The sequence below is a fragment of the Cynocephalus volans genome, chromosome 17 (assembly GCF_027409185.1).
Source record: "Cynocephalus volans isolate mCynVol1 chromosome 17, mCynVol1.pri, whole genome shotgun sequence".
Lineage (NCBI taxonomy): Eukaryota > Metazoa > Chordata > Mammalia > Dermoptera > Cynocephalidae > Cynocephalus > Cynocephalus volans.
The window spans coordinates 23,846,837-23,873,733 of NC_084476.1; the positions used below are offsets into that span (position 1 = coordinate 23,846,837).

Genomic DNA, 26,897 nt, shown 5'->3' on the forward strand with positions numbered 1-26,897 from the left:
TGATTAAAAAAAAAGTCACAATACATTTTCAAAGGATGAAAACATTCAGAGTATGTTTTGTAAACACAATAGCATTAACTTGGAAGCTAGTAACCAAAGATATATGAAGAGTCCTCAAATATGTGGAAATTAAACATCACAATTCTACATCACCCATGAGTCAAAGAAAAAAATCACAAGAGAATTAGAAAATATTTAAATAACATTGAAATGAAATTTTTAATAAAATCAAAAACATTGGGATGCTACTAGAGCAGAGCTTAGAGAAAAATTTATAGCTTTAAATGTTTTATTAAACAAGAAGAAATGTCTGAAATCGATGGTCTAAGCTTCCACCTTATGGAGATAGGAAGATACAAGCAAATAAAACCCAAAATAAGTAGGAGGATGTAGTGGATTGAATTCTGTCACCCCAAAGTTTAATATGTTGGAGGCTTGGGCCCTACTGTGACAGTGTGAAGAGGGTGGGAAATCCTATTATGGCAATTGAAAGATGGGGCTTTGAAGAGGTGATCAGATTGAAGGACCATGCTGTAGTGAATGGATTAATAATGGCAGTCAAGGATGCGGTTCTGAGGGATTTAAAGGGAAAGCACGAGAGTCTCTCTGCTCTGCCATTTCTGCCATGTGAGACCCCTGCATTGCTGTAAAGCCACCACCAAAGACCCTTGCCCTGGATGTGTTCCCTGGACTTTGGACTTCCCAGCCTCTGAAACTGTAAGCAGTAAATATCATTTTCTTATAAATCACGCAGTTCCAGGTATTGTGTTATAAGCAACAGAAATGGACTAATACAGGGTCTTTCAAACTCTTTTGATGAAAGCACTTATTGCAATGATCTTCCCTCTTAGTACTGCTTTTGCAGTATCCCATAGATTTTGGTAAGTTGGGCTTGTATTTTCATTTTTTTCAAGAAATTTTTTGATTTCCTGCTTTGCCACTTCTTTGGCCCGTTTGTCATTCAGGAGCATGTTGTTTAATTGCCATGTATTTGTCTAGTCTGCAAAGTTTCATTTGTTATTGACTTCTAGTTTCATTCCACTGTGGTCTGAGAAAATAAATGACATGATGTCAATCTTTCTAAATTTGTTGAGATTTGATTTTGGGCCTAACATGTGGCCTATCCTGGAGCCCATGTGCTGCTGAGAAGAATGTATATTCTGCAGTTGTTGATGAAATGCTCTGTAAATGTCTGTCAAGTCAAGTTGATCTAAAGTGCAGTTTAAATCCAATATTTCTCAGCTTTTTGTCTAGATGTTCTGTCCAATACTGAGAAAGGGGGTTGAAGTACCCAACCATTATTGTACTGGGGTCTATATCTCCCTTTAGATCAATAACATTTGCTTTAAATATCTGGGTGCTCTGATGTTGGGTGCATATATATTTATTATTGTTATATCTTCTTGCTGCATTAATCCCTTTATCATTATATAATGTCCTTATTTTCTTTTTTTATAGTTTTTGGTTTAAAATCTATTTTATCTGATATAAGTATCATAACTCCTGCTTGTTTTAGGTTTCCATTTGCATGGAATATCCTTTTCCATACCTTCACTATTAGTCTATGTGTCTTTACTGGTGAAGTGAGTTTCTTGCAGGCATCACATAGTTTTGTCCAGTTTTTAAATCCATTCAGCCAGTCTAGCTCTTTTAAGTGGGGAATTTAATTCATTTACATTGAGTGTTGTTATTGAAAGGTATTTTCTTACTCCTGCCATTTTATTAATTTTTATGGTTATTTTATATTTCTTTTTTTCCTTACTTTCCCTTACTGTTTTTAGAATTCTTTCTTGGCCAGATGCCCTGTCTCCTCCCCTCCCCCCCCCCTAAAAAATGCAACCTATAGAATTCTTTCTTTGTCTTTGACTTTTTACAAATTGACTATATTGTGTCTCAGGGAGGACCTTTTTGAGTTGAATCTGTTTGGGAATCTTTGTACCTATTGGATCTGGGAGACTGTATCTACTAATACTTGGGAAGTTTTCAGCTATTATTTCATTAAATAGGCTCTCAATGCCTTTTCCTTTCTCTTCCCCTTTGGTAAATCCATAATATGGATGTTTGTACTCTTTAGGTTGTCTGATAGATCGTGAAGGCTTTCTTCATGTTTCAAATTCTTTTTTCTATTTTTTTGTCCAACTGGGTTAATTCAAAAATCATATCTTCAAGTAGAGAAATTCTTCCAATTGTTCTAGCCTGTTGTTTAAGGTCTTGGTTGTACTTTTTATTTCATTAAATGAATTCTTCAGTTCCAGGATTTCTGCTTGGTTCTTTTGTATGATATCTATCTTTCTTGAATTTCTCATTTGGGTCTTAGATTATTTTTCTGACATCATTGTGATTTCTATCTATTTTTTCTTGCATCATGTTGATTTTCCTTAACAGTACCATTTTTAATTCCTCTTCAGGCAGTTCACTGGTTTCCTGTTGTTGTGGTCTGGTACTGGAGAATTACTGTCTTCTTTTGGGCATGTCATGCTTCCCGGTTTTTTCATGCTTCTTGTATCTCTGCATTGACATCTAGGCATCTGGTGGTGCAGTCACTTCTTTCACTTACTGGAGTAGTTTTTGAAGGGAAAAATACTCTTATCTTTGTTCTGTATTGACAGTCATGTAGGGTGTTTTAGGTTTGGTTCTGGGTGATTGTAGTAGTGTAGTCTTCATGTGACTTCTTCAACTGTATTCAATCTTGGAGTTGTCTGTGGATGCCTTCATGGCCTAGGCTGTGGGGCTCTCCGCAGTTTCTTGTTGGGGTGGTTGACACTGGGCAGGGTTGTCGTGGCTGTGAGCAGGGTCTTAAGTACGTTGGGGCTCTGCTGGTGTGCCCAGTGGTCCTAAGCTGAGGTGAGCAACCCTATGGCTTCACTGGGGTCATTGCTGGGGCTTTGATTTCTGGGGTAGGTGTTGTGGCAATGGGTTGTTCATACACTAACATGGGTGGAGCTACTGGGGTACTGAGTGATCTGCACACCCCTGGACAAGTGCTGGGACACTTCTTAATAGTTCCTAGGTGTGGTGGGCAGACTCTCTAGACTTTCCCTATTAGAGTATGTAGATCTAGGCAAATTTTCCTGAGATGCAGGAATATGTGCATGCAGGAGTTGCTGTCTCATTCCCCACACCGTCTCTGCTGAGAGGACTTACTGACTTGGGTGGATCTCTCAAGTTGCGAGGGAAGGTGGGCATGAATCTAGGCAAGTTCACCAGAGAAGCACAGAGGTGCTTGTACCCAGGAGTGGCCAGCACATTCTCCAAACCCTCCCTGCTAGGGCATGATTCTCCAGTGGACTTGCTGAGTTGAGAGGGTCTCTGAGTTCCTTGGGGTGGTGGGCAAGTATCTAGGCAAGTTCACCAGAGACATGTGGCATTATGTGCACTCAGGAGTAACTGGCACACTCCCCGAACCCTCTCTGCTGGGGTGGGATGCTGTAGTGGGCTTACTGACTCAGGTGGATCTCTGAGTTCCAGGGGTGGGGGTATGTAGGTGTGGATCTAGGTAAGTTCACCAGAGATGCAAGAGGCCGGCTCACTCTCCACACCCTCTTCACCAGGGTGGGAGGCTCTGATAGGCTTACCAGAACTGGGCAGGTCTTTGTGTCCTGGCTCCTATTCCAAAATGGTGACATCCAGAAGTAGCCCAGGACTGAGGGGGTTGGGGAGATTCAGCATGCACTTCCCCTCTGGAAAAATGCAGTCATGTGAGTTCCCAGCAGCTCCCTACATTGGGCTCAGTGTCCACAAGGACCACAGAGTTACCTTGCAGCTCGAATTGCAGGCGTCAATGGTGAGAGCACCAACCACAGACCCACCTGCCTAACTTGTCCCAGCAGTGCAGAGTCTCTCCAGTCCTCATGCCAGTCTTGGCTGGGTGTTTTCCTTGTCTTTCTATGTTACTGTCTTGAGTTTCCAGATCTTGGGGTGTTGTCCCACTATTTTGCTGGATTCCATAATTTTCTCTTAGACACTCTATTCTACAGATGACTATCTACTTGTTGGTTTGGGCTTTCTTTGCATTAGAGGTAAGGGCTGGTCATCTCTAGTTAGCCATCTTCCTGGTAAAAAAAAATTCTTCTTTTTTAAAAATTGTCCTATTCTAGGTCCTTTACATTTCCACATTATTTTAGAATCAGCTTGTCAATTTCTATAAGGAAAGCCTAAAGGGATTCTTATTAGGATTTTATTGAACCTATAAATCAATTTGGAGATAATTGACATCTTAGCAATTTGAATTTTCTTTACCATAAGCATGATATATCTCTTTATTTATTAGGTCTTCAATTTCTCTCAGCAATATTTTTTACTGTTCAATATGCAAGCCATATACATATCTTGTTAAATTTTCTCCGTATTTGATGTTTAGGGTATTATTGTAAATGATATTTTATTTTCATTTCAATTTAAAATTTTTATTGTTAGCATATAAAATACAATCATTTGCTTACTAATTTTATTCTACGACCTAGCTAAATTTGCTTACTGAAATCTATTAGTTTTTGTAGATCTTTGGATTTTGTATGAGCAAATTTTCTATGTGCAGATAAGAGCTAGTTTTATTTTATCCATCCTAATTTGTATGCCTCTTAAAACTTTTTATTTTTGTCCTATCACAGTGGCTAGTACCTCTAATACAAGGTTGAGTAGAAGTGAAAAGAGTGTTATACCTTGTTGTTTTTTTCTCAATCTTAGGAAGAGAGCGTTCTGTTTTTACCATAAAAGATACTGTTAGTTATAAGTTTTTTGTTGATTCCTCTTATTAATTTGAAGTCCTTTATATTTGTAGGTGTTGAATTCTGTCAAATTCTTTTTCTGCATCTGTTGAGTTGAGCATATGATTTTTCCTTTTTGTTGTATTCATATGGTCAGTTTTATTTCCTGGCTTTTAAATTTTAATCCAATCTTACATTTTTGAGATAAACCCTACTTGTTCATGATATGATTATTTTTATATATTGCTGTGCAGCTCACTCCTCTAAAGTACTCTGACTTCCATATTCTACACTTCTTGATCTCCTGATGTTTAATCTTTTTCTCCTCAACTCAGAGAATCCCCTGGGCTCTCTTTGTGAGACACCTCCCTGGAGCCTTATCCTGGACACTTCCTCCAGACTACAAACTGGGGCAATTACAGAATTCACCTCATTTGTTTCTCTTTTCCTAAAGGTTATAATTCTGTGCTATGTATTATCTAATGTCTAAAAACCATTGCTTTATATGTTTTGTCCAGTTTTCTAGTTTTTTACAGAAAGAGGGCAAATCTTCTCTCTCTTATTCCATCATGTCTGGTAGCAGAATTCTTCCCTCACCCCTTCCTGTAGAGGGTTAGAAATCTTGATTCTCATTTGATTTTTAGACAGGGCTCTTTAACTAAAAAACCTATGGGACAAAAGTCCTTAGCTAGGAGGCAACGGCCTACACCTAGCAGTCGAAACCCCATCTAAACAATTCTAATCAAGTATATGTTGATTCTCAGTTGGTTTGTAGTATAGGGTTTTTAGGTAATGCATGTGTAGTAGATTGAGTTATGTCCCCCTAAAACTCCCTGAAGCTTGAACTGTGTCCCCCAACATTTATGTATTAGAAACTTAGCCCCAACTGTGACTGTCAAGAGGGTGGGAAATCCTATTATAGTAATTGGAAGGTAGAGCCTTAAAGAGGTAATTGGATTGTAGGACCATGCAGTAGTGAATGGGCTAAAAATGGTGGTCAGGAGCATGGTTCTGAGGGTTTTAAAAGAAGAGGAGGGTCTGTCTGTCTGTCTCTCTCTGCTTTCTCTGTTTCCACCATCCTGCAATGTGAGATCCCTGGGTCACTGTTGCCACCACCAGATGGACTTTGGACTTCCCAGGCTCAGAAACTGTAAGCAATAAATTTTGTTTTTCTTTATAAAATACCCAGTTCCAAGTATTTTGGTATAAGCAACAAAAACAGATTATACAGCATGTATGTACAAAAGTCCTCAGTTAGGAGGCAATGGCCTACAGCTAGCGGGCAAAAGCCCATCTAATCAATTCTAATCACTGTTTAGGAATGGGATTATGTACTTTGATTATTTAACATACTGATTATTGCTAAAAGATGTTGAAAGAATTGCTGTAGGCAAAAATGTGAAAAATGTTTGCTAAGGGCAAGCTGTTTGTTGGTGGAAACTTTAGAGACAGTTACACTTAGATTTAATCATAAGAATGTAACTTGCTTAAATCATTTAAGGAGAGGTTATATTTTAGATTAGATAATGATCACAGTTTGATCAACTTAGCTTTTCACAAATTGTACTTTGGAATGTCATGTTGTTAATTTAAATGATGTTACTAGTTTCTATTGTTTAAGCTATACTTAGTGGTAAATAACTTTTGTTGTAGAGTATACTAACATGTATAAGCACATATATTTCACAGAGTCTAATCTTTTGGTATTGCACATAGAAGTGTTAAGCTTGGGAAAGACAGAAAACTTTCCCCAGACTAAAGTCTCTGTTGTAGATAAAGAATTGTAACACAGCAAAATTGCTGGCAGATGTCCTTGGTGCAGCTAAACCGAATGATTGTTGACATGATGAATATCTTACTGTTCTTTTTGTAACCACCTATGTTCCATTTCTGTAACCTTCTTGCCTGGAGAATAAAAATGGAGAGATAACCTGATTCAGGGCTATTCCCAGATCTTTCTTCTCTTGAAAGAATTATTCCTAGGGGTAACCATTTTGGGGCCTCTCACTGCTCAGAAGAAATGGGCTTTGAGTAATCCTTTGCATCTCCATCACCTCGGGGGAGAGGTGACATTTTGTCACGTTTCCCATGTCTTTGTGTTCTTTTGAAATGATGGAATCAACTGATTTTTCTTGTGAAACTTCCTTGTCTTTACAATAAAAACAGAAGCTAACTTTGAATCAGAGCTGTACCCAGTTTCTCCTTCTAACAGAGGAGTTGCTGAGGTGCAGTCCCTTCAGGCTTCTCATTGCATTTACATTGAATAATCTTTTTTGCATCCCCAATGCACAGTGAGAAGTATAACACCTTCTCTTCCCCCACTGGCATGTTCATTTTTTTTTTTCAATGAAGTTTACACATTAATCTTCAGCTTCATCTAAAATTAAAATTCAAAAAATAAAAAGACAAAAACATTTTGGAAAAGAACATTTACAAAGGAATTTCCCACCTAATAAACTTATATAGAAAACTGAAAATTGAAGTATTATGGTATTGGCACAGGAATAGGTCAGTAGTGCAAAACGGGGAGTCTAAAAGCAATTCCCTATATATGTAGTTTGAGATGGAGATATATTTGGCATTTCAAATCCAAATCTATAAAAGCGGGATTGATAGATTTGAACTAATAAACAAAAATACTGTAATCAAATTTCGAAAATCAAGAAACAGATGGGATAAAATGTTTGCAATACATACAATAGAAAAAAATGTTAATATTCAGAATATAATAAACATTCCCATAAATAAAATATATAAAGATAACATATCCAAATTTTTTCAAATGACAAAACAAGTCATTGAACAAATAAACATACAACTGATACCTACCTTTACTAATAATCAAGGTAACATTAAATATGTCAAAATAATTTTTAAATTGATGTATAAGTCAGGTTCTCATCAGGAAAACAAAACTTATGCTAGATACTTCAATAAAGGGACTTCAGTATAGGAAAGTTGTTGCAAAGGGGTAAGAATACCTAAAAAATGCAAAAGAGAACAGTCAGACACACCAGAGATTAGCAACCATAGGCATTTTCATTCGTGGCTGGTGAAAGTATAAATCATTACAGCCTTTGTCAATTAAATTTCAAAATGAGTTTTGGAATGGACAAACATTCAAACCATAGCAATGTCCTTACTTCCCAAAGTTATTTATAGATTTAATGCAATTACTTTCAAAATCCCAATGGTGTTTTTTACAGAAAGAAAACACTTAAAATTCATTTGGAACCACAAAAGATCCTGAATAGCCAAAACAATTTTGAGCAAGAATAACAACACCAAGAGTATCATACTCTCTGATTTTCAAACACATTACAAACCTACAGTAACCAAGCAGTATGGTACTAGCATAAAAACAGACAGACTAATGGAACAGAATAGAAACCTCAGAAATAAACCCATACATATATCATAAACTAATCTTTGACCAAGATCCAAGAATATACAATGTGGAAAAGATAGTTTCTTCAATAAATGGTGTTGGAAAAATTGGATATTTACTTGGAAAACAATTAAATTGGAGCCTATGTCACACTATATACAAAAAATAATATAGCTAAAAGATTCCAATGCAAAACCTAAAACAATAAAACTCTTAGAGGAAAACATTCTAGACATTGTAACAGGCATTGATTTATTGAATATGACACCAGAAACACAGGCAACAAAATCACAGACAAGGGGGATTACATCAAACTAAAACACTTCTGCACAGCAAGGAATAACAAAATGAAAAGACGGCCAACATAATTGGAGAAAATATTTTCAGACCACAAATCTGATAAATGGTTAACATCAAAGGGGTTAATATCCAAAAAATATAAGGAACTCCTACACCTCAATAGCAAGAAACAAGAAGCTCAATTTAAAAATGGGCAAAGTATCTGAATAGGCATGTCTCCAAAGAAGATATACAAATGACCAGCATGTATATGAGAAAAAGCTCAACATCACTAATAATCAGGGAACTGCAAATCAAAACCACACTGATATATCACCTTGCACCTGTTATGATAGCTATTACAAAAACAAATAGATAACAGCTGATGCAAAGAAAACAAACCCTTGTACACTGTTAGCAGAAATGTAAATTGGTCCAGGTCCAGGCACTACGGAAATCAATATTGAGCTTCCTCAAAAAATAGAATTTCCATTTGATCTAGTAATCCCACTTCTGGGTATACTTGCATAGCCAAAGAAATTGAAATCTCTATCTCAAAGAGGTATCTGTGTTCTCGTGTTTATTGCAGCAGTATTCACGATAGCCATGACATGGAAACAACCTAAATGTCCATCAATGGGACAAACAGATAAAGAAAATGTGGTGTATACGTATAATGGAATATTATTCAACCTGAAAAATAAGGAACATTTGCAACAACATAGATGGACCTGGAGGATATTATGATAAGTGAAATAAATTAGACACAGAAAGACAAATACGGCATGATCTCACTTATATGTGGAATCTAAAAGAGTCAAATATATAGAAGCAGAAAGTAGAACGGTGGCTGCCAGAGGCTGGGTGAGGGAGAAATGTGGAAAGGTTTGTCATAGAGTACAACATGTTAGTTACGCAAAATAAATAAGATCTTGAGATCTACTTTACCACATAGGGACTGTGAATAAGAATACGGTATTATATACTTAAAATTTTGCATAGAGGGTAGATCTTAAATTATATGCTCTTACTACAAAAGGGGGGATAATAAACAGGGTGCAAACTGTTGGAGGTAATAGATAAGTTTATGGGATTGATAGTGATAATGGTTTGATGGTTTCATTGGTATATACTTATCTCCAAATATATAAAGTTGTTTACATTAAATGTGTAGTTTTTTTGTATGCTCAATAAAGCGATTTTAATAGTATACTCAAATATGTAATATATAATTTATATATATAGGCATAGAAACAGCCTATATATTTAAATATAAAATAGTGTCTTGGAGTGCGCTTTTATCTGATTTTAATTTTGTTCTTTTTCCTTACCTCTATTTTCTATTATCTACAATCTATATATTGTTTTTAGATAAAAGTTAGATACGTACATTCCCTTTTAATTACATTTATTGGATTTTATTTTCAAAAATATATGTGGAGGAGAGATCGATCTACAGGGATGTTCATCAGAGCATTATTTTCGTTGGCATTAAAGTGAACATAATCTAGATACTTAACAGAAAGAAAAAAGCTAGAAAAAATTAATCCCGGAAGTTTGACCTGATTCCTGATTCTTGTTGCAACCCTTCTCTTTCTCTGAATTTCTGTCTCTCTCCCTTTCTATCTCTCATTCATAATAAAGAATCTGGCTCTACAGCAGAGAGATTTATTTTTTGAGTGCTAAAAATGATTAATTACTGAGTTAACAGTGATGATCTGTTATGAAATTCCATCTGGGGTGTTTGTTTCATTCTCTTTTGCTTATCTGTTGAATAAAGGGATATTTATAAATCATCTGTTAAGGTAATGAATAGGCATTACTTTAATGCCACGGGGTGAAAAGTTTGTTAACGCAAGCTTTGCATTCCTTTGGATGTCCCTTTGTTTACAGTGAAAGAAAAAGCTTGTTCTTCTTTTCTCGTATATACGGAAGCAGCACCAGGACTTGGAGGACACCTGAAGAATCCGTAGGCGGACGCCCTTAGTGGAGGATGCTGGGAAATGTAGTTCCGGGCGCCGCGTGCGCAGGCGCACTTCCAGGTTTGAGGGTCCGGTGGTCTCAACCGTGCTATTTCGGTGGAGCTGGTGAGCTTGTTCTTTCCCTGACACTTGCACCGAGTGGGAGTTGGAGAGGGACCTCTGCTTAAGATTCCTTTTTCCCACGCTCTCCACAACCGTCCTGGGGGATGGGGCGGGGCGGGAGGGGCCTGGGAGTGCATTGGCCGAGCTTGAGGGCGGGGGCGGAAGAAAGGCGGAGATTAGCCGGTCAAGCTTGGTGTTCGGTTCGCGTTGGAGTGAGGGTTGGTGACCTGGGCCCCGCATCTCGGGTTGTCTCTGGGTTAGCGAGAGGCAGAGCCCTGTCTGTGCATCGTAGCCTTAACGGTCAGGGGTTTGGGCTCTGCCTTTGGGGCTGGGGGTGGTGAGAACAGAGCTCCGGGCTTTGCGGCCTTTCTTTGACTGATGGACTAGTCAGGTACATACTCAAAGGGGACGGGCAGCCAGTCCAGACCTTGGCGGTGTAGATGTGGGATTTACAAGAAAACTGTGATATAGATATTCAGTGGCACTAGAATTTAGGGCTCCTTACATCCAATACTTTGATTTTTCCTCTGAAGCACACGTCCTCTCTTGGGGCAGTTTTTCTTTTATTTCGTTTCAGGCTCTTCTGTGAAGAACTGTGGAATCGATTCCCTACTTGTGGGCGCTAAAGGGCATTGATTGTTCTTTGATATGGCGTTTGTGAATGCGCTTTGAAAATGCTTTGCAAATGTTACTTATTAATAAATAAGGAGGGACTGGTGTACTCGATGTCACCCATCATGGCAGGCCCAGAGCATTGAAGTTTAGTCCTGTGCCTGGATTGTCAGATTGGACCAGTGACTACAGAGAAAGCAATGTCAATGGCCCTCCCTTCATACTCTGCAGGGAAGGAATCTGTTCCTAGACTCATTCTGAACTGTTTTGTTTGTTTTTCCACAGAGGATGTGGGTTACATACAGGAAGTCAGACAGTGTTCCCATAAGACAATTCATTGTGCAGGGCCCTCCCCGCCTTGTTTTTTCCAGCTCTACCTTCTCAGGCCTCTATTTGCTTAGATAAGATGGTATTAAGAAGGAGGACTTGACCACTGGCCATTTAATACGTTGTGGCAGTGAGTAAAACTTTTCAAGGCATTTGTACCCTTAGGCTGGGTTTAGTTTCTAAAGTAACCACGTACAGTTTGAAAAATTACATGTAGTTAAATATCCTTTGAGAATATTTTTAAATTGCTCATAATTCATATGTACATGTTATGAGTATAAGCATACAGTAATGTTTGTCTAAATGTACCCAAATATGTTCTTTAAATGTGAAAGTAACTCTTAGCGTGGCGAGGTGCTCACTTATGAGAGGCATGTGAGAAGTGAGACTGAGGAGACAGCAGATTCTCCCACCTCACACTTAGCTCCAGATGTCATACTTTCTTGAGCCTGTTTGGCAATTTGTACAAATAAAATATATAAGTGGGTCTGTAATGCAATTGTGCTGTATTTTTTCTTTCCTGAAATATCTCTGTCCAGAGAGAGGAAAGATTTTCTCTTTCATTCATTGAATAAATATCCATTGAGGGTAGACTTTTTGCCAAGTGATGGTGTAAACACTGGGGATACAGCAGTAACTAACACAACGTCCCTGCCTGCATGGGGCTGACAGTCTCGGATGGGCACAGAGACAGTAAGCAAGGGAATATGTAGTGTGTCAACAGCGATTAGTGGAGGAAACTACACCAGAGTAACAGGGCTCGGGAAGGCTTGAGACAGCTGTTATTTTATATAGGGGGTCAGGGAAGGCTTCACTGACCTTTGACCTATTGAATAGAGACTTAACAGAAAACTAATGAGCGTTGCAGATATCTGGGTTGGGTGGCAGAGAGGGGAGGGAGTGAAATGGGGGATGTTCCAGGGCAGAGGCAACAGCAAATGCAAAGGCCCCGAGGTACAGACGTACTTAGCTTGTGTGGGGACCAGTGGGGATGTCCATGTAGACAGACGGGGGAGTGAGGGTGGCACAGTAGGAGCTGAGATGAGAGAGGTAAGAGCGGTTCAGATCACACAGGGCCATGTAGACCACTGTGGGGAGTTTGGCTTTACCTGAGCGAGAGGGAAGCCATAGGAGGGTGGGGTGGTGGTGGTGGTGGTTATTGGTTAATCAACTTTATTAAGATACTCTTTATATACAGTTTACTAGTTTTCATAGGAGAACTTTGAATGCAGAAGTGACATAATTCGACTTATATTTTAAGGGAACTATTCTGGATGCTCCGTAGGGGACCAAGGGCAGACATAGAGACACTAGTTAGGAAGCTAAGGCAATAATCCAGGTGAAAGAAGGTTTCCCCGTTTCCTGCTCTCACACTCTCTAAGCCAACTGCCAGACTCTTCACTCACTTTAAACCTCCAGTTCCTCTCCCATCTCATTTTCAGTTTGCTTCAAACACAGAATGTTAAGAAATGATTTTAGCCAATTCTTGAAGCTCTGCTACCTATATTTTCAATCTGGGTTTAGACCATTCAAATGTATCTTGATTTCACTTCAATTTTATACATATTCCTGTGTCATTAGTGAATGGAAATGTGCTTAATAGGCAATAAATTACGTGTGTCTACCATTGGCTTTCCATTTAAAATGTTTACAGTCATCCACCAGTTTGATTAAAAATGAATACATTGTTATAATAGTCATTACTTAAACATTTAATTTGTAATGAATTCATGTCTTTAGAAGACTCATGCTGATTTGAATGGCCCATTATTCTCAAAAAAATCTCTCTACAGAAACCTGAACTAATGATTTAAAAGTTTTATCCATCTATGAATTTGACTAATAATTTTAAATTATTCTTCTGTTCATTCTTTACATTTTCTTTTCAGGAATAGTGTTTGGACCAATTGTAAATGGAGAGAAATAATACTGAACTTAAGAACAGGGGAGAAACTATAGTTCTAGCCCTGCCAGTGGCTGTGTGACTTTAGGCAAGTCACTTAATTACTGTTGGCTTGAATTGCATCTTGGGCAAACTAATGAAATTAGCCTAACGTTTCCTGAGCCTCTTTCTAGCTCAAGTGCACTGACATTATGTATGACATAATTTGTGAGGTTTAGAGAGCAGGAGCCTCTAGGTCCTTGTGTTCATCTTCTTGTCTTTACTCCTCTGACAACACCAGAGTCAGCTTTGAAAGAACAAAGAACTCACAGTTGGATGGCCTGAGGGATGTGGCACAGATTAGGACAGTCTCACACAACTTCACCTGGCTGATTGTGAGGATGGTTATGAGTTGAGGCGTAGTAGCCACGGGGGTTTGAGTAACAACTTTGAGGTCACTAGTATACTCAGAATATGTAAGGCAAAGTCTACAATTAAATTTTTTGAAGGGTAGTCATAGGTTCTGTCTGGCTACTCAGATCCAGAAACCTCACATTCAGCAGTAGCAGCAGAGGTGTAGGTTAGAATTGTGATAGGCAGGCTGCCAGAACCTAAACTGATAAAAGAGTAAAATATCAGTTTGTAGAACATTAATCAACAAATACTCATTAAAACATCTACTCTGTGAGGGGCACCCTACTAACTACGTGGGGATTTAAAAAACAAAAATGATCATAGTCCTTGCTCAGAAAAATAAAATCTGACCACAGGAAACATTAACTCAAACCTTGCTGTGCAGTTACAAGACATTCAATACATTTTGAATTGAAACATGTAATTAATAATGGCTTAGCTGTAGGTAGATCTGCATAGAGGAAGGGAGATAGATTAGATGAAATTTTAGAATCCCAAGTCTTATTCAATTTTGAAAATTTTATGGCAATATTATAAGGCATCTGGACACTTTCATGGACTCTTCAGACATAGGAAAAAATACTGACTTGAATCTTACTTCTTTGAGATCGCAGGTTTAACCAGAAGCATGTTATAGTACAAAGGCCACTGAATTGGGAATCGAGAGAAGTCTTTATTGATGTACCCATTGAAGAAATATTTATTAGATGCATAGTATATGCCAGGTTCTGTGTGTGACACCGAGGACAGAAGAGTCACTGTCAAGACAGAAGAGGACTGTCCCTATTGTCAAGAAACTTGTAGTCTAGGAAACAAGACAGACATTGGAAGTAGAACGTTAAAATATAATGAATGTAGGGAAAGGAAAATTATAAGGTGATGTGAGTTGATGTTTGCAGGAAAAATAACTGTTAATATATATGATTCAAAAAAGGAAAATTTTAGTAAACCTTGTTTGATTGTTATGTGACTTTAATAAGCCTGTCCACTAACAGTGTGTGACAGCACCCATTTTCCAACATACTTAAACAGTAGTGAGTATTGTCTTTGTAACATTTTTGCCAATCTGATTGATAAAAATTGATATCTTAATTTGTATTTCACTGATTAGAAGTAAGGTTGAGAATCTTTTTGTGTATTTATTGGTCGTTTGTATTTCTTCTATGAATTTCCTGTTCATATCCTTTGCCCATATGTGTATTGCATTATACTTTTTCCTATTTGATTTGTAGAAACTCTATATAATATAGCAAATGGTCCTTTCTGCTTTATTAGTTGCATATATTTACTCCCAATATGTCTTTTTTCAATTTTTTTGATTGCCTTGTATGTTTATATAGTCAAATCTGTGAGACTTTTCCTCTGTAGCCTGCATATTTTAAATTTTATTTAGGACTTTCTTATTGCAAAATTATAAAAATATTCTTCTAATAGTTTTTCTGGTTATTTTATAGGTTTAGTTTTAATGCTTAACTCTTTAATTCATTATAATTTATTTTTTATAAGGTGGTAGTGTTGTTCGTTTTTTTCTAAGTGGATACTCAACTGTCTCAAAATCATTTATTAAATTTTAATCCTGCCCCAAATAATTTGAAATGGTACCTTTATTGTATATTAAATTTCTATTGAAGAATGGGCCTATTTCTAGACCTTTTTTCTGTTTAATTACTCTTTCAGTTTATCCCTGTGCTGGTAATCCTCTGGTTATTTTGGGGGGGTTTTTTGTTTGTTTGTTTGTTTGTTTGATTTGGTTTGATTTTTGGTTACAGGACATTATGGGGATCTGAACCATGGACCATGGTGTTACAAACACTGTGCTCTAACCAACTGAGCTAATAAGCCAGTATGTTCTTAATTAACATAGCTACATAATAGGTGTTGATATCTTGTATGACAAGTCTCATACTCCACCCATCCTCATCTTTTTTTCATTTTGAAAATTATATAGGTGTCTTAGTCAGTTTTGGTTACTCTTGCACAAACCATACAGCTGGGTAGCTTAAACAGCAAATATTTATTTCTCATTCTGAAGACTGGAATTCCAAAATCAGGGTGCCAGCATGGTTGGGTTCTTGGTGAAAGCCTCTTCCTGGTTTACAGATGGCGTCTTCACATTGTATCTTCACATGGTGGAGAGGAAGATCGTCTTTCTCCTTTTTCTCCTTGTAAGGGTACTAATCTCATTCATGAGGACTCCACCCTCATTACCTAATTATAGCCCAAAGGTCACACCTCCTAATACAATGTTGATTAAAATGATCGGAGACATGAAGGAAGACACAGCAGACGAGATGCAGGAGAAGAGCGGGGGGCCACTGTTCTCTCAGGCGAGTAGCGCCGAGCCAGCCACTGTTACAGCTTTTATTACATTTAGCAAGCTTGTGCATGGGAGATAAGCATTAATGCGTAATTTCTGTTACACTTTTCTCAAGAGTGGAAGGCTGTTCCCTCCCTTCTCAAGCACTTGGTTATCTATAATGCGCCTCCTGGGAACATCCCAAGAAAGTGTTCTCATCACTTCACAGGTTCTCAAGGATTGTTTGCAATCCTTGACATTTCTTGATTGTTTACTCCTATGTGAGTGAACACGTCCTTGGGTGCTGACCACAAAAGTCCATTAACCATTTCCTTCATCTCCCCATTTTTGTTTTTGCCATTTGCGGTTTAATGTTTTAGCAAAGACTCAGCTACATATTGTAAGAAACCAGCAGCAGGGGAGTCCTGCCACAGTGGATTAAGTTTTACTGATAACCAAATGCCAATTTTTGCCTTCAAGATATATAAACTATCTTTAGAATAATTAATGTTCATGGTATGATTTAAACAAGTATGTAATGAGCAATTACTTAAACATTTTATCTCACCAGTGGTTTGATTCCAATTAATTTGTGCTATCATCATTAAATAAGGTAATCGTACATAACTGTGAATATATATGAAATTGTTTACACTGAAGTTTAAGGAATAGTTTGATAAGGAATTAATCATACATCCAATACATGTATGTAAAGGATATAAAGATGCAGGAAGTTTCCACAAATCTTTTTGTAATGGATAATATGGTAAATGAGGACATGGAGGTGCAAATCCTCCACAGTGCCATACAATAGACTCATTTCCTGTAGTACTTATAATATGATTATGTTTATTCCACTTCAGATCTGAACCGTGGCTTTTGGTTCGAGCAGAGCCAATAGGATTCCAATCAATGACATTTCCATAGGAAGTATTAACTAGTCCTTGGGCCGTTTCTCCCCTACAAGTAGTCCAGAGAGCCCACTGGGGCAAATGATTCAGAACAGGTATTTGACAGGGAGGAATATGGGGTACAGAAGCGTTTGAGTCAAATGAAGAATTGTGGAAACTACAGGCACTTAACAAAAACAGTCATTGTAAACTGTTCCTTATTTGTAGTATTTCTTGTAACAGTAAACCATGGCTGAGGTGCAATTTTGAGACAGTGATCACCATGTCCAATACAAATAGGAGGTCCCCCCTGATCCCACTGTATAATTTGTAACATTAGTCCCTTCCCTCAGGCTTTAAAGGTCCTTGCTGGGAATATGGTCCAGGCATCCATCTAGAGTCATTAGTATACATTAACAATGGGGCATCATACCAAGAAATGGCCCGATTAATGGGAGGATGTGGAATATAGGCCCAATAAGTATGATTATGAGCAGCGACAAAACCAACCTGAGTGGACACCAAAGCCATCAAGGCCAAAAACATTGCTGATGCATTACCCACATGACCATGTTGTTCAGTGATCTTATTCGCTTCTTGAGTCAATTTCTTTATCTGTCCCCAAGTTGGTATAGTCACCAGTTGAGTGCTTGGTAGTGGATAACAAAACATTTTCTGGCTATTTGGGTCAATCTGAAGATCTGCTATGCCTTTCTGAACCTCTTCCATTTCCTTCTTTCTCTTTTGAGCCATTTCTCAGTTTAATCCTCTTATCCAGTATCCAAAATGATTCAGTATCTGTGGAGATATAAGCATAACCTCTGCCCCAGTGGTTAACTACTGCTGGAAGCCAAAGGGATTTTAGTGTATAATAATAATATATAGGTTGTTGTAGTGGTTCACTAGATACATGGGCCCATTATCTTTCAGCTGGTGTTGAATTTTCTGTATTTCTATTCAAAAAATTATGACTAAATAGAACTTGGGCTATTCGTCATCTTGGGGATTCCTTATAGTCTCCCCTTTTTGTTTTCATAATAAAGATTTAAGTGTCCTATTATGCTGTTTAACAATGGCTTGACCTGTACTATTATAAGGTATACCAGTAAAATGTTTGATATTATAGGCCTGGAAAAATAACTGACATTTCTTAGATAAATATGAAGGGGCATTGTCCGTTTCTAACCATATAGGAATTCCCATGATAGCAAAGGCCTCCAAGAGATGAGAAATAACTGCATCAGCATGCACGGATGCCAACTGTGTTACCCACATAAAGCCTGAAAAAGCATCCACAGAAACATGAACATATTTCAATTTACCAAATTCAGGAACACCAGTAACATCCATTTGCCATAACTGTAAAGGAGCATTCCCCTGGTCATTGGCCCCGGCCGATAAAGGAGCTGCATCTAATTTTTGACATATAAGGCATTGTGTACTATGGCACAAGCTTGAGTCCATGAAATATGATAATCTTGATGCAAAGAGCAAGCATTACAATGAAAACGGGAATGAGCCTCAGTGGCCTGCAAAACAGAACCTACAAGAGTATTGATTAATGTGTTACCTTTACTCAACGGTCCAGGCAAATTGGTATGAGCGTGAATGTGCATAACAAAAAGAGGTGAAGAATGGGAGTGAATAACTTGCTACAGTAAGCGAAATAAAGTGTGTAATTCATTAGAATCGGAAGGAACAGTAACAGTTTCTATAGTTTGTACCACTTGGACAGCATATTGGGAATCTGAATATCTCCTACATCAATTAAAAGTAAATATATAGCATATAACTCAGCTTTCTGAACTGAAGTATAAGGACTTTGAAGGACTTTATGGTTTACTGTGTCCGTATATCCTGCCAGGCCAAATTGTTAGCATCTGTGAAATAAGTTTTTGCATTAGATCTAGGAGAAAATGTAACACAATGAGGAAGGATCCAAGACATTCTCTGCAGAAATCGAAGCATCTTATGAGAAGGATAATGAGATGTAAAACTTCCTCAAAATTCACTAACAGCCGATTGCCACCGTACATTCAAAGCATATAAGAATTGTATTTCTCTGTGAGACAAAGGCAGTACAATAATACAAGGATCTTGACCAGTTAATTGACAAAAACAGAGTCCTTTAGTAATCAAAACAGAAATTTTATCTATATATGTTTCCAATGATTTAGTAGTTTTATGCAGAATAAAAAGCCATTCAAGGGCCGATCCCGTGGAGCACTCAGGAGAGTGCGGTGCTGGGAGCGCAGCTGCGCTCCTGCCACAGGTTCGGATCCTATGTAGGGATCACCGGTGCGCTCACTGGCTGAGCGCGGTGCGGCCGGTCACAAAAAAAGACAAAAAAAAAAAAGCCATTCAATAATACTATCTTCTTGTAGTAACACACTGGTGTGTGAATGAGGTGTATGAAAAACCACAAGTTGTAAATTTGTATAGTCAGTAATTCTTTGTAATTGAGCTTGTTGGATAATATTTTCCAATTGCTGTAACTCAGATTCGGCTTCTTGGGATAACACTTGAAAATAAATAATGCAATGCATATGTTGGGATACCCAATGAAGGGCGAAGCCAATTTATATCTCCCAATAACTTCTGAAAAATCATTTAAAGTCTGCAGTGAATCCCTTCGAATTTGTGCATTTTGGGGAATAATGATTTGTTCAGTAATCTTTTGTCCTAAATAAGAAAAAGGAGGCTGTGATCAAATCTTATCCTCTGCAATTAAAGGACCAAAATCCTGAAGTGTAGCACGAATAATCAATCTGTAACAATTCTGGGTAAGAAAATGTTGGAGGCATAGCAATTAAAATATCATCGATATAATGAATAAATTTCACACTCAGAATGGAGGGCAGCAGCAGGAAGACTGGCATTGAATGTTCCTGAACCAACATCTCGACACACCTTTATAAATTGATCAATACCTCCTCCAAATTGTTCGATTGGTTTTATTAGCCTTTTGCAGTCTGCATTAGCATTTTCATATGCAAGAGTCTCGAGCATAACAGCCTGAGCTTTCTCATTACTAATTGCTCTTTTGACAGCAACATGAAGCCTAGCCAAAAAATCAGTATAGGGTTCACTAAGACCTTGCATTATCTTTAAAAAAGTTTGGGGGGATTGTCCTGAGTCTTGAATCCGCTGCCAAAGCATAAGGCAAATTGCCTTTAATTGGGCAAGGGCAGCAGGGTTCATTTGACATTGCTGTTGAAGATCAGCCCAGGCACCAGTACCTGTAAGTTGTTCCACATCAGGCCCTGCATTACGCTGATAAGCGTTTAGGCAAGACACCCTTTCTGCTTCATCTTGCCACCATGATTTAAACTGTATGTATTGAGTTTCCAAAGTCATACGAGCAAGCATTTCCCAATATTTTGGGATAAGTAAATTGTCCTCAGTAAAAGACATTAAAAGTCCAGTAACATAAGGGGAGGCAATACTATAAGCACTAACAGCCTGCTTAAGTATCTTTAAATATTGAAAACTGATAGGATCATATTGCACTTGAAAAAATCCATTAGGAAATTCTTCATTAGGAGGCATTTCCTGTCTTAAAATGGGAAAATTTAAAAATCCATTAGGAGGCATGTCAGGAAGAGTCTTTTGGGGAGCCCCTGAATCAGCATCTAACATAATCTTTGTCATTTGAGGTGAATTTGGAAATTTAAAAATATGATGTGGAATGCCAGGGGCAGAAGCAGACAGATTGATTTCTGCTGTACAACAGGGAAAGCTTGTGCATCCTGTAAGCAAGCCTCCAGTTTTTGAATAAGATCGTCCAAAACATCCAATTTTGGATTGTCAGGGGTCTTAGGTAATGGTGGGTATGATTTAGATTGAATAAGACATTTCTCTTCTAATTCAGGTTTTGTAATCTCAGTCTCATCATCAGAAAAAATCATAATGATCATCAGACTCTCAATTGGGCATGGGAGGGTCGGAAGGCTCAGGAGAAGTCTCATACATAGGTGAAGAAAAAAATTTCTTTTGTGGCTTTTCTGAATCAGATTGAGGATGCTGACTGCTATCATTTGAATCAGATTGAAAAAGTTGTAAGGCCAAAGCCACCATGTTAAAAGCTGCCCATTCCTCTGCCGATATAACTTCTCCAGCCTGATGAGCTCTCCATAAAGCTTTACCAACCTGCCTCCAAATTTTTTAATTGAATTGGTTCTTATTGTCTGGAGTAAACCAATAGCAATGTTTCTGTATCTTTTTTAATAATGAAAGTAAAACCTTCTCTTTAATTTGTAATCCTGAAGCAGTCAAAAATGATTTCAATACTGCCATATAATTACTTAACACTGACAGGGAATTCCCCATTATGCCCCAACTCTAAATTTTCTGAAGAGATGGCGTAACAATTCACCGTTAGTAAAAAACCTCCTCGGTCCCATCCGTTCCCATGTCCTATCTTTCTCGCCCCACGTTGGGCACCAGATATTGATTAAAATGACTGGAGACACGAAGGAAGACACAGCAGATGAGATGCAGGTGAAAAGTGGGGGGCCACTGCTCTCTCAGGCAAGTAGCACTGACCCAGCCAATGTTACAGCTTTTATTACATTTAGCAAGCTTGTGCATGTGAGATAAGCATTAATGCATAATTTCTGTTACAATTTTCTCGAGCAGGCCATTCCCTCCCTTCTCAAGCACTTGGTGATGTATAACGCACCTCCTGAGAACATCCCAAGAAAGTGTTCTCACAACTTCAAAGGTTCTCAAGGATTGTTTGCAATCCTTGACATTTCTTGGTTGTTTACTTGTATGTGAGTTCGCCAAGTGAACACGTCCTTGGGTGCTGACCACAGAAGTCCATTAACCATTTCCTTCAATACCATCACACTGGGAGTTAGAATTTCAACATATGAATTTGGGGGGGTGGACAAAAACATTTAATCTGGGACACTTAATTTGGGTATGCTTTAGTGTCCTAGGGTTACCATTACAAAGTACCACAAGTTGGGTGGCTTAAAAGAACAGAAATTTGTTATCTCACAGCTCTGGAGGCTAGAATTCCAAAATTAAGGTGTCAGAAGGGCCATCCTGCCCCTAAAACCTCTTGGGAAATCATTCCTTGCCTCTTTCTAACTTTGGGTGGTTTACTGGCAATCTTTGGCATTCCTTGGCTTGCAGCAGCATAAGTCCAATCTCTGCCTTTATCATCACGTGACATTCTACCCATGTGTCTATGTGCCTTCACATTACTATCTTTTTGTAAGGACACCAGTCATACTAGATTAGGAACCTACCTTATTCCAATATGACCTGACCTTAACTAAATCATCTGCAACCCTATTTCCAGGTAAGGTCACATTTTGAGATACTGGAGATTAGGAATTCAACATACCTTTCTTGGAGGGCACACGATTCAACCCATAACAAGAGAATTGGCATCTATGTTCTTCTGTTCCTGTTGGTTTTAACAGAATACCTGAAAATTGGTAATTTATGAAGAAATAGAATTTATTTCTTCCACTTTCAGAGGCTGGAAAATCCAAAATCCAAGGAACACATCCGGTGAGGACGTTGCTCTTGATGATTACTCTACAACAATGCAAGGTGTCACGTGATACCGCATGGCTTGAGCAAGAGAGATACTAAGCTCCTCTCTCACTCTCCTCATAAAGCCATCATAGTCACACATATGACTACTGTTAAACCATATTTGGGTTAAACCATTCACTAGGGCATGGTTCTCACAATCTAATTACCTCTTCAAGGCCCCATCTTTCAGTTACCATAATATCAGTTCCCACCCTCCTAACACTGTCACCATGGGGTTAAGTTTCTAACACATGAAACTTTGGAGGACACAATTCAATCCCTCACAGCATCATTAAAATATTGAGTCCTCTAATCCAGAAACGTGGGTTTTTAGTTGATTCTCTGGAAATGCTGTGAAGTCATCAGTATAATTATTGCTGCTTTGAAGTTTCTCAGCTTTTTCCTTGGACTGCTTTAAAGATTTTTCTGTATTTCTGTCATTTTTCAGCAGTTTGACACTTATATCTTTGGCTATGGTTTCCTTTGTATTTAGCCAGCTTATGGTTTGGGGGCTTTGGAGTCTATGAGTCATCAGTTGGGAAAATCTGTCTTTATCCTTTAAAATATTGTGTCATTCCTATTCTCTTTTTTCAGACTCCAGTTATATGTATGTTAGAACTTTTGACTACGTCTCATAAGCCTGTTATGCTCATTTTGTAAAAGAGATAAGTTTTTTTTGAATATTTGATATGTGGAAAGGATTATATAAACTACATCATCAGTTGGTAAAACAAGGCTAAATGATGATCAAAAGAAAAACATAAGCTGTAGGGAAATAGTTGAGGTAAATGAGACTAAAATATAATGAGGTGTCTTTTGTTCTATTTTCAATTGTGAGCTTTACTCTGTCTTTCATGAATGGCTGCATGACTGATCCCTTAATGAGTAGGTATTTGTTGTTTTAGGAGCCAGTGGCATTGAAGGATGTGCCAGTGGACTTTACCTTGTCGAAGTGAAAACAATAAGACCATTATCAAAGACAGTGCACAGGGATGTGATCTTGTAAAACTATAGGAGCCTTATCTCATTGGGTAAGTAGAGCTTTATAATTACTATAGACTGCAGTGAGTATTTCCTTAAATATCAAAATATATGGGATTCTGGGATTTACAAGTGAGATTTGATTGAGTTTGAGGGCCAGAGATTTTTTATTTTATCTGTGCACAGAGACAAGATATTTAATTTTTAACTGAACGGGTGATAGTTTGTTTTTTTTTTTCTTTAAAACATTGTAACTAGGTAACTGTATAAGTCCATTTTGTGTTGCTATAACAAAATTACCTGAGACTGGGCAATTTATAAAGAAGAGAGGTTTATTTGGCTTACAATTCTGGGACAGCTGCATCTGGCACGAGCCTCAGGCTGCTTCTACTCATGGCGGAAATGTGGCAGCAACTGACAGCTACAAGCAAATCACACAGCAAGAGGAAGAGAGATAGAGAAAGAGACAGAGAGAGAGAGGTGATGCCAGGGTCCTTTAAATAATCCGGTCTCACGGGAACAATTACAGCACGAACTCACTACCCCTCTCCCCCAGGGAGAGCATTAATCCATTCATGAGGGATCCGCCCCAATGACTCAATCAGTTTCCAATACTGCCACATTGGACATCAAATTTTAACATGAGTTTTGGAAGGGACAACACATCCAAACTCCATCATTCTGCCCCTGGCCTCCCAAAACTCATGTCACTCTCACATACAAAATACAGTCATTCCATCCCAATAGTCCCAAAATTCTTAGCTTGCTCCAGCACCAACTTAAAAGTCCAAAGTCTTGTCTGAGACCAAAAGCAAAAGTCCTTCCAACTGTGAACCTGAAAAACAAAACCAAATTTATCTACTGCCAAGATACAATGGTAGAACAGACATTGGGTATACATTCTCATTCCAAAAGGGAGGAATAGGCCAGAAGAAAGGAGAAACAGGCCCCAAACAAGTCCGAAACCCAGCAGGGCAGACATTATGCCTTAAAGCTCCAAAATAATGTTCTTTGACTCCAAGTCCTACATCCTGGGCACAATTGGGCATCTGGGCCCTCAATGCATCAGGCATCCTTGTTCCCACAGCTCTGCCAGGCACAGCCCAGTGGGCCACGCTGGTGCCTGTGGCTTTTCCAGGCCTGCATTGCATGTTACCAGTGGCCCCGAAGTTGTGGGGTCCTGGCGGCAGCCCTGCTACATTGGCTCTACTAGACATTTCCCTTGTGGCGGCTCTCTGTGGGGACTCTGACCCCATTTTCCTGCTTGGCATTGCTCTAGTAGATGTCCTCTGCAGTGGCTCCACCCCTGCAGCAGGTCTCTTCCTGGACCCCCAGGCTTTTCCATACATCCTCTGGAATCTGGGTGGAGGATGCCATGCCTCCACTGTTCTCATGTCCTGCTGGTCTGCAGACTTAATACCACATGGACGCCACCAAGGTTTCAGGCCTCTTCTCTGCAGGGCAGCTTCACGAACCACAGTTGGGGCTGCTCCAGCCAGAGCAGCTGGGACGCAGGGAGCAGGATCCTGAGGGCAGCTGCACCCCAGGTCTGTCCTCCAGGATAACTCCGTCCTTCTAGGCCTCAGGGCCTGTGGTGGGTGGGGCCCCTTCCAAGTTTCTCAAATGCCTGCAGGGCTTTCCTCTCATTTTCTCTTCTTTTAGTATCTGGCTGCCTCACCACCAAGATGTCTTTAGCAACCAGTTTATCTGCTTCACCCTTGCATTGTTCTTGGGCTCTCCACTTCTTTACCGCATGACCAGGCTGCAAATTTTCCAAATCTTTATTCTCTGATTCCCTTTTAAATTCTGGCTTTACATCATGATTTTGCCCCCATAACTCACAGTAGGCTCTTAAAAGCAACCATGCAGCTTCCTTAATGCTTTGCTCCATAGAAATTTCTTCGGCCAAAGGCTCTGGTTCACAACTCTTAAGTTCCACCTTCCACATAGTCCAAGGGCATGGACACAATGCAGCCAGGTTCCTTGCTATAGTGTAAGAAGGTTGATCTTTTGTCCAATTTCCAAGAAGTTTCTCATTTCTATCTGAGACCTCATCATCTGCATGGCCTGTACTATCCACATTTCTATCAGCATTCTACTCTCCACCACATAAGTCTCTAAGACATTCCAAAATTTCCCTCGTCTTTCTGTCTTCTTCTAAATCCTCCAAACTCCTCCAACCTTTGCCCGTTGCCTAGTACCAAAGCTGCATCCACATTTTCAGGTATCTGTTTAGCAATACCCAACTCCTTGGTACCAATTTTCTGTATTAGTCCATTTTGTGTTGCTATAACAAAATTACCTGAGACTAGGCAATTTATAAAGAAGAGAGGTTTATTTGGCTTATGATTCTGAGACAGCTGCATCTGTCATGGGCCTCAGGCTGCTTTACTCATGGTGGAAAAGTGGCAGCAGCCAGCAGGTACAAGCAGATCACACAGAGAGAGGAAGCAAGAGAGAAAGAGAGGAGGTGCCAGGGTCCTTTAAACAATCAGGTCTCATGGGAACAAATAGAGCGAGAACTCACTCACTAACCCTCCTCTGCCAGGGAGAGCATTAATCCATTCATGAGGGATCCGCCTGCATGACTCAATCAGTTTCCACACTGCCACATTGGACATCAAATTTCCACATGAGTTTTGGAAAGGACAACAAATCCAAACTCCATCAATAGCCTTATTATGTTCCCTTGCAAGCATCAACATTTCTCTATCTCACAATTCCTGAAGACTTCTTATGATGCAATTACAGGATCCACCATAAACTCCCAAGCCCAAACTTTGCTTGGAGTAGGATATCAGATATTTTTAAATCAGATGTTGTCTTTTAAGTAGGAAGAACCATATTAATAGATAACACAGGAAAATGGAGAAATGTCATGAAATACTTTTAACAAGAATCAGACAACTAAGTGACAACCAAGTAGGTAAGAGTCCTTGTAAATAAGAGTTCCTCTATCCATTGTGGTGTCAATAGCAACAATAGCGGTACTAGCAGGTAGCTTTGGAAATGTTGTTTAGGGTCCTCTGTGATTTCTACGTACCTTTATCCATCTTCTCACACATCTCTTTGATCTCAGGGGAAGAGATGGCCCTCTTACATTGTTAGTCAATCTCTCCATTCTGTACCATAGATTTCATTCATTTTCATTTGTTTTAGGAACTTGATTTAATGACTATTTCAGGATTTTGTCTCTCCCTGTTCATCAGCTCCTTTCCTTCTACTATCAGACATTCAAAATTTTTTCTTTCTTTTTAAAGGACATGCTGCCTAACAATAATTCAATGTTTATTCTTTCATTCCATTGCCAACTTTTTCAAATTTGTAGCTAACAGTCTCAATTTCTATTCTCATTTAATCTTTGAATTAGATTCTTATCTTCTACTCTTCTACTAAAATTATTTTTAAGAGACTCCTGAATTCTTTCTCAATGGCAACGTGTTCTTAGTCGTTTCTGTGTTCAGTCTTTCTCCTGCATTTGATAT

The 26,897-nt window shown here is 38.7% G+C and overlaps 1 protein-coding gene across 1 annotated transcript in view; it reads left to right on the forward strand.

The window, feature by feature from the left end:
• LOC134365714 (zinc finger protein 420-like) overlaps positions 1-26,897 on the forward strand; it is a 53,548-nt gene that overhangs the window by 22,177 nt on the left and 4,474 nt on the right. The window contains exon 6 of the mRNA XM_063081953.1: positions 11,369-11,377. Coding sequence (XP_062938023.1) covers positions 11,369-11,377 — 9 coding nt within the window. The remainder of the gene's footprint in view (positions 1-11,368; positions 11,378-26,897) is intronic.